Genomic DNA, 15,500 nt, shown 5'->3' with positions numbered 1-15,500 from the left:
TTACAAAGCCAATACTTTGAAAGCTCAAAGTTTCAAAGACATATATTTTCACCATGAGCATGCATTTAATCAGGCCATACATTTTGGAAAATCCGACATTGCTTCAGCAAGGACACATCCTACGAAACTATTTCCCTCTCTTGGTGTTGTTGGTAATATTGGTAGCCAAAAATATCCAAGTCTCCCTTCCATGGTGGGGCATATTAAGAAGACCACTTTCGCTTACCTAAAACGTAGAATTTGTAAATAAGTGTCAATTTTGAAGTGTTGGATTCTTTCTCGCGTTGGAAAGAAAATCTTAATTAAATCTGTTACTCAGGAATCATGCCGTATATGTATGGATCTTCTCAAGGAACCCTATATCATGCAAAGTATCACTCACATGAGTATCATATGAAATTTGATGATTTCGCCTCGGGTTCAAACATTTCTTTGGCGTTTAGCCCACCAATGCTTGCAGACTCGTGCCAAACTCATCACCCACATATGCCATGTGACAATGTTTGTGTATCTTCTGAGAAACTTGTGGAAACCCATATGCACACTTTCTTTCTTTGTCATAAGGCTTTGAATTGTTTTGTAAAAATGGGATTGATAATATCGTTCGGTAGCTACTTCTCAGTGTTAACATTTTCTCTGATATGCTTTTTGATTTGCTTGATAGGTTATCATCCCAACCACAACCATTGACTGTGATGATTTCATGGAGTTTGTGAAACACTAAGTTGTGAGAAGCCTCTAACACCACTCCCATGTCCATTGTCACTTGAGCAATGGATTCACTAAACAGATAAAAGAAATATGCTGTTGGAACATGTGTGGAAATTGAGTTAAAAAGACTAAACACAAATTCTCATGTTGGGCAGTGTTGTGTGAATTGAAAAAAGTGGAAGTCTCACATCGGATGGAACACACACATTAGTAGTGTTTATATATTGGAGGTGTACCTCTAAAAGATACATAATTATGTGAATGAAGTAAAATAATGAATAAATTAAATAATAAATAATAAATTTAATCATTATTAGAAAGTGTTTTTTTAGTCCCCAAGTTTTGCTAAAATATTTGGAACGCAATCTATAATATTTTGGTATATTTCTTCGACTTGTGTTGACAAGTTATTCTCCTTTTTCTACTCCTTTCTCTCCCTTCAAATTAAGAGTGTTCTTAAGACCATATAGTCCCTTGTCGATATATTGTCCCTTCGGAATCAAGAATGGTCTTAAGAGCACAGTCCCTTCAATTATTTATGTCTTTTTAGAATAAAGAATATTTTAAGATCATAGTCCCTTTTCGGTATAATAAGAATGATCTTAAACATATATATTCTTCTTCAATTCATGGAGAAGTTAGATGTTAGAATGGTTATAACACCATATTTGAGTGGTTGAAATACCATATTGGTATTTGGAGAAGTTAAAAATTAGAATTTTGGTAACACCATATTTGAGTGGTCTCAACACCATAATAGAGTGGTCATAGTACCATATTGGTTTCAATATTAAAGAGTGGTCTTAGTACCATATTTGGATGTGTAATTCTCGAACGGTTTTCTACAGTGCAGTAGTTAATCGAACAATTGTAGCTGGGTTTGTTTTATCCTGGAGGCGGCGTGGTTGATACTCTGTCTTGCACAATTTTGGACAGTGCCACGAAACGTCTTAAAAAGAGCGACCTGGTCGTGATTCAACCTAGTAACAACTTCGGTAGATAATAGAATTTGAAAATCCAAATACAATAGTTTGGAAATCCAAAAACAACATATGCAAAGAGCAAAAATCATGATATCCGTAAAGTTGGTCCAGACCGACGATAGGCATGATAAAGTGCAACATTGAAGCCTCCGTTTTGAACAACAACTATATATTGGGGTATAATATGTGTTTTAAAGGCTCTTTGAGGTTGTTCTTACTTGGCAAATCAAATTATATATGCACTTCCCTTCCACCATTTTAGCATTAAAAGGTAAAGCCATTAGCTTGCTTGAATATATCAAAGTGGTCATATGGAACAGAATACATGCTGTTTTGTTCGAAAACGATTGTAAATTTATAGCTTTTCTAAAAAAAAAAAAAAAAGATTGTAAATTTATAGCTAATACTCTTGCCTTATCTCATACCCCTTTAACGAGTTTGAAGTATTATATCACTACAAGGAACATTGCCTTTTGTCAGGGGCAAAATCCCTGTCAAAAGGACAAAATCCCTGGCAAACGGGACATTTGGGAGGGAAAAAACGAGGGGCAGATGGCCTGGCAAAAGCGCTCATCGCAAACACTTTGCCAGGGGCTACACCCCTAGCAGAAAAACGAGGGGCTGAACCCCTGGCAAATCGCGCCACTTTCTCCCTGGCAGAACCCCTGGCATGGTCCGTCACTTTTGTCTGCAGACTGCACCTCTGACCATGACTGACTGACGGCTTGACTGACGGCTCTGACCGAAGTGACAACTGATTTCAGCAAAAAACGAGGGACATGCGAGGGGTTTAACCCCTGGCAAATGTCCTTATTTTTTTAAAAAAAATATTATTTTATGAAAACGAATTTTTTTAATTAATTTTAATTAATTAATAAAATATATTTAAATTAATTTAAAAATCGTTTTTTTTTAATTAAAAAATATATATTTAAAAAAATTAATTTTTTTTAAAACACAATTAAATGCATATAAATAAAGTTTAATCACACAAACACTAATAAGTCTAATTAAAATGCATGAAATAGAAAGTGTACTTAATAATATTACAAACCGTGCAGGAAAATAAATATTGTGCCGGGAAGAATGGAAAACCTCCCAAAATCATACAAACCATAACATAATAGTAAAGAAAACACACAACAAGCATCATAAGCATCAATCATCCATCTCGAGGTCGTCGACATCATCATCCTCTTCGCCCTCACCATACACTTCATAGGGGTCTTCCGCATCATCATCACACACTAGAGGAGCCCTCACACTCTCTCGGCTTCCACTATGCTGCCCACCACCTTGCTCATTCATATTCCAGCCTTGCTCTTGCCTAAATGTGTCCAACTGAGAGTCTAGGAATTCTCGTTGCTTCCTAACCACCTCATGGATCAGCTCCTGTTGGGTTTGCATATGGGCAGCAAGCTGTTCTTGAGTCAACCTAGTGATCAGATCCCGGATTTCTGGAGTGAGCTCAGGTTGCCGAGAAGAACCCTCCCCAGCATTAAGGGTCAACTTTAGAGTGGTAGCAACACCCTTGCGGTAGTTTCCAGCTAAGTTTCCTGCACCGTACAATCGCCCCTTCTTCTTCTCACCAGCAACTTTCGTCCATGCACGAAGTGTGAGAGCTTCATCAACAGAGCATCCACGGGAGAGCGCCTCTGATAGCTGACGATCATACTCCTCCTAAAATAAATAAGAATAAAATAGTTAAAGATAAATAAACATTAACATAAAATTATAACCACTAATTAATAAAATTAATTAAAATACACTTATGTAACAATTACCTGGCATATCTTGGAGCGATCATCAACATACTGGCCTGATCGATATGTGTGGGTCTTCTTGTGGAGCTCATTTATGTATGGCTCCCTACCCAGCTTCTTTGCCTAATTGACAAGAAACACAATTATTAAGTAGTTAGTAAAACATTAAACTATATTTAACCACAAAATATTTAAAAACATACATTCTATAAAATTAATTAACAGAGTTATTATTTTTAATTACCAGTCGACGGGCATGCTCTGTTGTGCTTATGCAGCCTCCCGTGTGGATGCATCCCCCTTTCTCTGATGCTCTGTTCTTCTTTGCCTTCTCTGATTTCGTCTTAAACTCTGGACTCCCCCAATAGTCCACCAACTGCCTCATAAGTGGCTCCCCGATCCAGTAGGGCCTCTTTCCAGCAGTCTCGTGACGAAGTCGGACATGTCGCAACATGTCGGAGAGGCGGGCAGAAGCTCTAATGTGAAAGTTCCTCCTTATCTGAGCATAGTACTTGGGGTTCCAGGCACACTTCATCTGCATATTTGTTAACATATTTTAGGAAATTAGTAAATTATAACATATGTGCAGATAAGTTAAAATATATTATGATATGTATTAATGTTACCTCAAAAAGACCAAACCATGCATCCTTTTCATCATCTGGGATATCACCATAAGTCTTCCAAAATCCATGATACCTTCCCTGGATGATGTCTCTAATGGCACTGGCGGCTGGCTTGCAGGGCATGAAACTACAAACAATGAAAACTCATATAGTTAAACATTACATAAATTTATAACAATATACATATTGAACAAAAATACATAAAGACTTACGAGTTCCCGCTAGGCACAATGATGTAACGCTCTTGTTCATCTTGCGGATAATCTGCCATCTCCTCATCATCATCATCAGCACCCTGTTGGGGTTGGGATTGGGGTTGGGGTTGGGGCGGGGGTTGTTGAAGTTGAGGGATCATAAAGCCGGTCTGCCCATGAGGTAATGATGGTGGAGGAGGCAACTGGTAACCTGTAGGGAGGATAAAACCAACAGGTGCAACAACACCAGACCCTCCAGCGGGTGCACAGGCACTAGCTTGGGATGACCCAGTCGATCCTTGGCTAGAAGAAGAGGGTGGTCTGGGAAAGGGAGTCAGTGTGGCAAGTGTGGCTGGATCCGCAATGTGTGTTGTGAACCGCCTCCTGGTGTCCTTGCTCTTGCCTTTCTCTTTTTGTTTCGGAGGCATTGTGAATCTGTTAAATAACAAAAAAAGTTATATTGTAAAGGACTCAAATATATACATCATTAAACAAGTGATATCTTCATTCAAACACAAATGTATTCAAGATTACAATAAATTCAAATTCAATCATTACAAGGGTGGATAACAATATACTTCAAGTGTTGTTATCAGATGCATAGTTATATTCATCTACATCACCATCATCAACTTGATTGTCTTGGTGGTCCCCTTCATTATTATCATCAACAACGTCTTCATTCTCATCTTCAACTTCATTACGCATCTCCAAAATAGAAGGATCAACCTGATCCCCTTCAACCTGAGAGTCTTGCCAACTTGTAACTTGATCTACTTCAATTATCTCATTTACATGTGTCATATCATCGGCTTGGTAAGCAACTTCTTCGTTTCGTTCTTCAGTCTCGATGCGGCCCCTCGGTTTTGTTTTGATTGCAACAGACCAACCCCGTTTGCGTGGTAGAGTTGGGGGATAAGGAACATAGTACACTTGCCTAACATTATGTGCCATGATAAACGGGTCATATTCTTTATATTTTTTGTCGACTCGAATGTCAACAGTGTTGCATAATTTATTAATTTTAGTCCATCTAGGCGAGGGATCAAACCAGTCACAATAAAACAACACCACTTTATTGTCATTATATGAAAGCTCATAAATGTGTTTGATCACGCCATAGAAATCATCTTCACCTCCATCTGTAACTCCTTTTACATAAACACCACTATTAATAGTCTTTTTGCCTTCCGTCCAAGAGTGGGTATGAAATTTATATCCATTCACGAAGTAGGTGTGAAATTCATTGGCACATTGTAAAGGACCCTGAGATAATTGCCGTAAACGGATGACTTCATCAGTTGGCTCGGCATTATACACTCTTTGTTTAAACCAAGCTGGAAAATATTCATGTATCGAACCAACTGTCGATCCTTCACCAAACTCCGCATAAAAAGCAATAAATTCCCTAAAAAGCAATAAATTCAATACGAAGTTGTTAACCGCGTTAAAACTTATTGTTATATGAACTAGTAAAAATGGGTAGGAATAGATTTACTTACTCAAGGTATGGTTTAACTTCCGCACAATTAATCAAAACATGAACATGAGCAGACCGCATCTCTTTCTGATCTACCATCCAATATTGAAGCACCTTGCCCGCGTGTCGACCATCAAGATTGAATACGGATAAGGTTGATGGATCCCGTAAATCGTTAACCTGAACTTCATTTCTTGTATTTGATGGAGTAAGTAGACGATCAACGAAATAATGGCCGATAAAGTATGTGGTTTCCTTGGCGGTGTAAATAGCAACAATTGATCCTTCCACTTTGGCCAGATTTTTAACTGCTCGTTTTGAGTCACCCATGAATCTTTCAAAAGGGTACATCCACCTATATTGAACAGGTCCGCCAAGTATAGCTTCATATGCCAGATGCACAGGAAGATGTTCCATAGAGTCAAAGAAACCTGGTGGAAAAATTTGCTCCAACTGACAGATAATGATTGGCATATTCTTCTCCATTTTCTCAAGTTCATCAACTCTCAAGGTTGAAGCGCACAAATTTTTAAAAAATTGACTAATCTCAATAAGTGGATCTAGCACATGTTTGGGCAATGAACTAAATGCAATTGGGATAAAGTTCTCCATGAAAATGTGAGAGTCATGACTTTTCATCCCATGCAACCTTCCCGTGTTGACATCGGCACACCTGCCTATGTTAGAAGAATATCCATCGGGCATTCTCAAATCCTTCAACCATTGACACACTAATTTCGCTTCTTGGGCAGATAGGCTGTAGTTGGCTTTCGGTTTCAACAATTTCCCATTCGGTTGAGGTTTCAACTCCAAATCCTTTCTCTTGCAATATATTTGTAAGTCTTTTCTAGCCTTCTCATTGTCTTTTGTTTTGCCTTTGACATCCATCACTGTGTTAAATATGTTGTCAAAGACATTCTTCTCAATGTGCATTACATCAAGATTATGTCTGAGCAAGTTATCTTTCCAATATGGGAGGTCCCAAAATATACTCCTTTTAGTCCAGTGGTGGTCTACTCCGTATCTTGGTATTGGGACAGCTCGACCATAATCAGTGACTTTTGGATAATCACAAACTCTTGTCCACACTTCTTCTGATGTAATCTTAGGTGGAGGACCAACAAAAACTCTCTCATCCTTCTTGAAACCATTCTTAAGTCTTTTAAACGGGTGATTATGAGGCAAGAACGGACGATGACAGTCAAACCACGAACTCTTCCCTCCACTTTCCAAAGTAAATGCCTTTGTATTTTCCATACAATGTGGACATGCAAATCTACCATGAGTACTCCAACCGGACAACATGCCATAAGCGGGAAAATCATTAATTGTCCACATCAAAGCTGCTCTCAACTTGAAATTTTGTTTTCTAGAAATATCATATGTCAATTCTCCAACCCACAACCTCTTCAAATCATCAATTAACGGTTGTAGAAACACGTCTATGCCTGCTTTAGGGTTATCTGGTCCTGGTACAATACAACTCAAAAACAAGTGTCATGCACATTTCAGGAGGGAGATTATACGGGGTTACAATGATTGGCCAACAAGAATATGGTTTTGCCGAGGATTGGACATATGGCTGAAAACTGTCAGAGCATAATCCAAGTCTCACATTCCGTGGATCTGCTGCAAAATCAGGATGTACTCGATCAAAGTGTTTCCACGCTTCACCGTCAGAAGGATGTCGCATCACTCCGGGAATTCCATTTGAATGATGCCACGTCATTTGACTAGCAGTTTTCATCGATGCAAATAGTCTTTGTAATCTTGGTATTATCGGCAAGTAAAACATTGACTTAACCGCAACTCGTTTCTGCTTGCTAATACCGTACCTCGGGCTTTGACAAAATTTACATTCCTCCAATGGTCCATCATTTATCCCAAACTCATTGTCATAGAACAACATGCATCCATTTCTACAACAATCAATCTTTTTAACTGATAATCCCAACTTCATCACCAACCTCTTCGCAGCATGATAATTCATTGGCAGATTATCTTTGAACGGAGTAACGGCCTTCAACATCTTCGTAATATCATCCATACCATCATCAGGATTAAGATAGTTCGACTTATGAGATAAAAGCCACACACACATAGATAGCTTAGAGTGCGAAGACCCTTCATACAAAGGTGTATTACTTTGACTCAACAATCGGTAAAATCTTTGCGCCTTCTCATTCGGGGGTTGTTCCTCTTCATCATCTTCAACATCTTCACCGTAAGACAATTCCACCCCTAAAGCGTCCGCAACCATATCATCCATCATGTTGAATTGATCTGTGTTGACATCTTCATTGTATTCCACATTTGTTTCCACATTTGTTCCACCATGGCTAGTAGAAGCTTGTGCATTGACCCCTGCCCCAAAATTCTGAAACATTTCACCATTATATGTCCAAACCCAATAATTAGGCATAAAACCAACTTTTTTTAGGTGTTTCTTCACATCTCCAGGATCGGTAATTATATGTCTGCACCTACATTTTAGACACGGACATCTAATTCCTCCCTCATCTCTACAGATTTCTTGCTCCCATGCCCATGAAATAAATCCGTCAACTCCTTCGACAAATTGCGGTTTTAGTCCAGTTCTTCCCGGAAACGTCCTATCGTACATCCAACGACGATAATATTCATAATACTCCATCTTCTACACGTTCCGCAACTTCATTGACGTATTCCACGTCAAAAATAAATTATTACTCAACGGAGATAACTAACATTATGCGGAAAAAAAATCCCGCTCAAACAATAAAATATAAGTTTACGCGCAAACAAATTAAATTTTTATCTCGCAAATTAAATATATAATAATTAATTAGTAAATAATTGTAACATAGTTTTAATTTTCATCGATAAACAACTTTCTTGTACTATACTATTTTTGAGTCCCTCCTTTTTAAACAATATCCATTATTATATTATATTGTTTTATTTTATAAAAATAATAATTATAACATTTTAGACACGGAAATCAAACATATTTTAATTTATTAAAAAAAATTAGATTTTTTAACAAAGTTTTAATTTAAAAAAAAAAACTGATTTTTAATACACTATTTTAATAAATTGTTTTCCAACAATAGAAATTTTTAGTATAGTATTTTTTATGAAGCATTTTTATTTTCCAACGCTTTGATTAGTTTTAATTTATTAAAATAATAATTATAATTTAAATATAGCAACAGATTTTTAAATATAAAAACAGATTTTAATTTATTAAAAAACAGCATTATGTTTAAAAATCTGTTTTTATATTTAAATTATATTTATGTTATAATTTAGAAACTAATTTTAATATGGCATTAACTAAACTAAAATATATTTATAAAAACTAGTTATTATAAAATTTAAAAAAAAATAAATTTTTAATAACAGATTTAGTTTAAAACAAACAATTTAACTACAGCATGCATATATTTTTTTTAACATTCTACTACAACATGCATATATTTCATTTTATCACAAAAAAAAAAAAAAAACAGCATGCAAATCTTTCATTTAATTAATCACAATAAATTAAAACAACATGCATATATTATTTCATTTGATCACAAAAAATAAAATATGCATATATATATAATTCATTTTATCACAACAAAAACATGCATTTCATTTTATCACAATAAAAAATGGATATATTTTGAAAATTGCCAACATTGATGCATAATAATATTAACAAACAAAAATAAAATTATCATGATATAATTTTTTTTTCTTCAGATTTTCGGAAAAAAAATAATACTTTATCAAACAATTAACATATTTTACATACAACACATCATCAACATGTATATCAGTTATAGTGTTATGAGAAAAAAATATCACTAACATGTTGAAGCTTTCCAATAGAAATCTGCAATGCAATCCAAAAACAGCAAGAGTTGGAGCAAAACCTAACACCAGGAGGCGGATAAATAACACAGCTGCAAATAACAAACAAAATAAATAACATTAATAAGTAGTAAAATTTAACATCATGATAAAACATATAACAAATAAATAATTTTTTTACCAAATAATAGAAGATTGAAGAATGTTTTGTATGAAGGTATTGTGTTTTAAGAGAAGGAGAAAGTTTCTAAGAGATTTGCACATGATCAAACCGGTGCTTCACTTATATAGGAAAGGAAAAAAACCAGGGCCTTTGCCAGGGACATGTCCCTCGGAAAAATCGGTCAAATCCTAGCTTAGGTAGGCGCAGAAGTAGGCGCAGAACGTGTTGATATTTGCGACGGAAACTAGCAAAATCCGAGGGGTTCCGCCCCTGGCAGGCCGGCAGCGCTCAGCTTTTGGCAGGCCCTTGTCAACTCAGCTGGGAAAACGCAGGGATTCCTTTGGTTTTCGCAAACCGAGGGGCTGTTCCCTGGCTTTTTCCGTCGGTTTTTGCTGATAAGCACAGATTCCCACAGATTTTCAAATTTCAAACTGGCGCCTTATCAAAACCGAGGGATTTTTGTCAAAAAGCGAGGGGCAAATCCCTGTCTTTTGTGCCACCGGTTTTCCTTGGTATTTTCCCTGGCAAATTTGCCAGGGGTTTCAAACCCTTGTCAAAATCCCTGGCAAAGGGTCATTATTCTTGTAGTGCTCTACTCAATTGAATCATGACTACATCTTTATGTTAGGCTATAGATTAAACGGGTTACTTGCGGTCCGGTGGGGCTAGCCCGCGACAGGCTCAAGCTAAAAAGATCCGATTTTAAACGGGCTCAATTTTTGTACCCAAACCCTACATTTTTTCGGGCTTTTACAGGCCAACCTGATAAGTCCGACCCATTTTGACAAATCTATATTCAATGTATATTTTATATATACGGTGTCGGATACGGTGTTAACTTTTGTGTCTAAATAATCTAGTTCTATTTTATAGTATAAGCATCACGATCCAATAAATATTAGGTCAAATATGACATAGTGATTGTTCAACCCTAGGATAACCGTGTATATTCAAAAACGATGATGTATGTGGTAATGAATCCACATAAAATAGGCACAAAGTATATACCATGCAAGGTTCTTACTCTTTGCCAGTTCACTATCGCACCAATATATTCCTTCCACAATCCACATCGTTAATGAGTTATTATGTGTCGTACCAGCCCCCATAGATCTTTCTTTATCGAACTGATTTAAACAATTTATTTAGTAAGCAAAATGTGGACACACTTTACCACCCTTTTGAAGATTTAACAATTAAATTTTCTGTAGTTAAAAATTGGTGGAGGGAAAGGAAGAGAACTTATATATTCTTATAATAAATTCACACATATAACAATTAAATTTTCTTTAGTTAAAAATTGGTCTAACACAAGCTGTTAGTGTGCATTATGTGTAAGTGTAGTAATCTATAGGTATCAATTGAGTTTGATTCCTACTGATTGAAAAATTGTTCAATATAGGTTGTTGTACAGTCCTAAAATGTCTTCTTGTTTTTTTATTTTACAAAAATAACTGATTATTATTACATATATAAGATAAGATAAGATGGTGGAATAAATAATTATTTATTGATTGTGCAATATATCGAAGTGTTTTTTTCTTGTAAAAAAAACTTCAATATATTACATAGTCAATACATCATTCAAGTAAAGTAAAGTAAATAGATAAATAAATATAAAATTATTTTACTTATCATTAAAATGCCTCAAAATTAACATCGTTTGATAAAATTGTTAAGATGTTAATCTAATCATGTTTCAATGGTATATATCAAATAATTCATAATTTCTTTAAATTATAGAGATTGTCTATATGATATAAACTTTTAATTCAACGGTAGATTTTGTAGCACATGTATCTTTTTTTAATAGAATTTTTTTTATGTTAGTTGGATTTCAAGGCTCACTTTAGACATCACAAATATTAAGACTCGTGGATTATTTATAAGTTACGAGATACTTACCGATTGCTCATCAAAAATGTCATCATATCAATTTGAGAGTTGAATAACTCACATCTTTGGAAGGTATGATTAACTCTTTAATGGCTAAACTAACCTTCATCGACAATAAGATATACTTATAGATAAAAAAGTATTTGAAGTTAATATATTTTTTCCTGTTTTTTATTAATAAAATAAAAAAAGGTTTTACCAATGTGGCTTTTGAAAAGAGAAAAGTACCTAAAAAGAGGGTGGATCAAAGTATATGGAGCATTGAAGTTGGTCGATTCCACGCATATACTTTGGAAGATGCTGAGATCTGAGTTACAATTAAACCCTTTTACCTTTGCTTTTTCTTCTTTATAAACCCTTCCAACCACTATGCTACTATACACCAACATAGTTCCTTTATTATTCCACAAGTTAAAAGCTCGATCAAGTAATTTTCTCTCTTTGCACCTCCAAGCAATGCTTTTCCCACCACCCAAGTTGGCTATTTTATGGCTCAAGCATATGATGAAGGATATTGATGATGAAGGTGGCGGTGGACAAAATCATCATTCATATTATGATTCTAATTAATTTGGAGGTAACGGTGTGGTGATAGTGAGATTAAAGCACAATTATTCTCACTCTAGACACACTTCAGGGCAACTCCAATCCTTTGGCAAACCACTTTTCTATAGTAATTTGACTATATATCATTATCAATGGTCTTGATATGCATGACCAGTTAGAGGGGTCTTCTTCACTTTTCTATAGCTTGAATTTTAATTTTGAGTATTAAAATATTAACTATAACCGGGAGTAGTTATTTGGCTTTTGTTTTGTGGATCTATCATGCAATATATGTATGTATTGATGTATTAATCACCTCTGTATGTGTATCAGAAATTTGAAATCGCCATGGGAGCATAAAATAATATGAGGTGAATATATTTAAGTACATTTGATCGATGCATTTTCCCTTTACGAGAAAAAGGTATAATTCGATGCCTTTCATATTTATAGAAATAAAAAGTTGTATGTGGTGTCTTCAAAAAAAAGTTGTATGTGGTTCAATGAAATTATGCATTAGTTGGCGATTAGATTCCCAACTTCCTACTTACCACATGGCCCTTTCTTCTAAACAAACAAACCTGAACCAGTACTTTTATTAGTTTTATAATCACTTAAAACAGAATATATTTTTTTAATATGGAACATCTTGATAAATGCTCTACCGTGGATAATACTTAAAAAAATGTTTAAAAGTCTAACTACGTTGTAGTCATCTCTTGATAGTAAATGTTGATAGTATACTCATTATTTTGACGATTGAGATAGTGATTTAATGGATACCAATTTGATCGAAATAATGGAAAATGATTATGTAATTCGTATTGAACCAACAATAATTAAATCACCGTGTTAGGCTTTTAGCAGTAAATTTTTTTTTTTTGAAGAGGCTAAAATGAATTATATTACCACATCAAAAGATTCAACCTTGCACAAGGTATGCCAGAGAGAAACACCAGAGTCTGCAAATATTTACAAGGGAAACAAAAAATAGTGAAAACAGAAAGCCATTAACTATTAGCCTATGCCCAAAATAGAGAAGGGGCTAAGCCACCAACCATGATAGTTGAAGGGAAGACACGGATACTTCGCCTTCAGCCACCTGAAAGTCAGCAACTTAATTTTATCAACCACCTGAATAATTGAGCATTCTTTGCCATTGAAAAACCTGTTATTTCTTTCTTTCCAGATTTCCCACGTAGTTGCATACCAAAGAACATGTAAAATAGATCGACGAGTCTTTGAGGCACCACCATCAATAGTGAACTGGTTGAAATGGTCCCCACAGAGAATGGAAGAACCGTCGACAAACCCAACCACCTGAAGATATAACACCAAACCGAACCAAATATATTACAATGTAAAAATAAATGAGCCAAATTCTCCTCAGACCCACAACCAGAAGCACACATGTGGGCATTATGCTGAATCACACCGCGGCGAAGAAGGTTGTCCTTTGTTGGTAACCTATCTAGAAACAAACGCCAACCAAACAGAACGACCTTCAAAGGGATGTCTTTATTCCAAAGGGAAGACACCGCCACCAGAGAACCAGTCGGAGGTTGAAGAGTGATTAAATTATAAGCACTACCATGGTAACTGGTCATAAGTTCTTATTTCTGAATAATATCATCAACAATAGTTAAAAAATTTAAACCTTCGTAATTGGTCTACCATGGATTAATACTTAAAAAAATGTTTAAAAATCTAACGACAACAAACACAGTTTCTTGGTAGTAAATGTTAATTATACTCATTATTTTTAAGATTGAAATAATGACTTACTGGTTTGATTGAAACAATAGAAAATGAATGTGTAATTTGTATTGGACGAAAATTAATCAAGTTACCGTTTTAACTCTATATAATAAAAAAAAATATGAGTTTTTATTTTTGAATAGAGAAATGATATTTGAACATCCATTTTGTGACAACTTTTGCAACAATTTTCTCTCTCATACTCACATTACTTTTTACTTTATCTCTCTATTGTTTTGGTTTTCGTGCAAATATCAACTTTTTCTTTGTAAATTATGGTTGTCCCAAAAATTATCAACTAAATAGTTGTTTAAATAACACTCCTCATTTGAATAATATGGTCAGCAATCATTGAAATTTCTAATAATTTTATATAGGCTTAATTACTCTTTTGGTCCCTTAACTTATTTTTTGGCTTTGTTTTGGTCCCTTAACTATTAAAAGTTTCGTTTTGGTCCCTTAACTTACTTTTTGGTTTCGTTTTGGTCCCATATCTTAATTGTCAATTTATATCTTGATCCTGTCGGACCTAGAGATCTTTGGATAGTGTGTAGAGTGGCCTTTGAGTGCAGGACCTTCGTCGGTAACAACCTTCCTTTTTAGAAGGGGACGTACATGCACACATTCTAACAGATAAGTCAGAAGGCGTTGTGGATGATAGACGCGTCTAGTGTAAAAAAGGAGTGTATCTAGACAAATGCCACGAGTTAGCATTTATATGACAAGTTTAGGTTCTGGTCCTCAGATCGTTACCTAGACAGGTGTTCTTGAGGGATACTTGTAATTATATCAGAGGGAGTCAACATTGGAGTAGGTCCTAAATAGTCCAGGTCTCTTCATGAAGCCTTGATTTAGTTATATTTAGTATGAGTCTGTATCATGCTTAGCTTGCATATAAGCTTTGAAGGGTACCCAGATCTAATCAAGGATTCGCTTGGTCTAGTCCGAAACAGTTGCCCCCAAACTATTATCTGATGGAGTCAAATGAAAGTCTGATCTGTAAGTCTGTTGCGGATTTTAGAGGAATTGTTTTTGTTTGTTTGGCATGATTCTAAAAGGCTATGAATTCTACATGTTATCATATATGTTAGCTTTTGAGCTTAAACACTTATTTTTTTTTATATGTGATTGTCCAATTGTATGTTAGCCTTTGAGCTTAAACACGTAACTTTTTATTGATGTGTGATTGTCCAATCATATGTTATTTCCTTCAAAACTTGCATTTATTTTTAATGATATTGCATGTGATTTTTTCATTACACAGAGACAATTTGTTTTCCACCATGAGCCTTCTTAACCACATGTCAGCCACATCATCTTATGTTTGCCACACAGACGTTTTTGTAAGAGGATGTCGGCAGAGACCAAAGCCAAAACGTTTATAACTTACGAGGGTTGTTTTAGAATAAAAAAATATACATGGACGAAAACCAAAAGCACGCGAACTTACATGGACGATTTCCATATTTAAGCCTTTTTTAATTAAAAAAAACAATTTTAATAATTTTTAAAACTTTTTAATTAATAGAAATGACATGTC

General features: G+C 35.1%; 1 protein-coding gene across 1 annotated transcript; it reads right to left on the bottom strand.

Annotated features, from left to right (window-relative positions):
- Nucleotides 1–4,856: 4,856 nt before the first annotated feature.
- Nucleotides 4,857–8,410, bottom strand: LOC120578410 (uncharacterized). Its single transcript, XM_039831111.1, has 3 exons — nucleotides 7,348–8,410; nucleotides 5,780–7,226; nucleotides 4,857–5,685 (listed from the first exon to the last, which is right to left on the bottom strand). The coding sequence occupies exons 1-3, from the start codon at nucleotides 8,408–8,410 to the stop codon at nucleotides 4,857–4,859; spliced, it is 3,339 nt and encodes a 1,112-aa protein (XP_039687045.1).
- Between the last annotated feature and the right edge of the window lie 7,090 nt (nucleotides 8,411–15,500).

Source organism: Medicago truncatula, chromosome 2 (assembly GCF_003473485.1).
Source record: "Medicago truncatula cultivar Jemalong A17 chromosome 2, MtrunA17r5.0-ANR, whole genome shotgun sequence".
NCBI classification, from domain to species: Eukaryota; Viridiplantae; Streptophyta; class Magnoliopsida; order Fabales; family Fabaceae; genus Medicago; species Medicago truncatula.
The sequence above is the reverse complement of the archived record's forward strand: the minus strand, read 5'-3'. Positions and strand labels throughout refer to the sequence as shown.

What these genes read in the sequence shown, in the direction of transcription:
- LOC120578410 (XM_039831111.1), bottom strand. Translation starts at nt 8,410, where the DNA reads ATGGAGTATTATGAATATTATCGTCGTTGGATGTACGATAGGACGTTT. An exon ending in ACTTGGATTATGCTCTGACA is followed by an intron (nt 7,227 to 7,347) that starts GTTTTCAGCCAT and finishes GTATTGTACCAG; the next exon opens with GACCAGATAACCCTAAAGCA. An exon ending in GAAGTTAAACCATACCTTGA is followed by an intron (nt 5,686 to 5,779) that starts GTAAGTAAATCT and finishes ATTGCTTTTTAG; the next exon opens with GGAATTTATTGCTTTTTATG.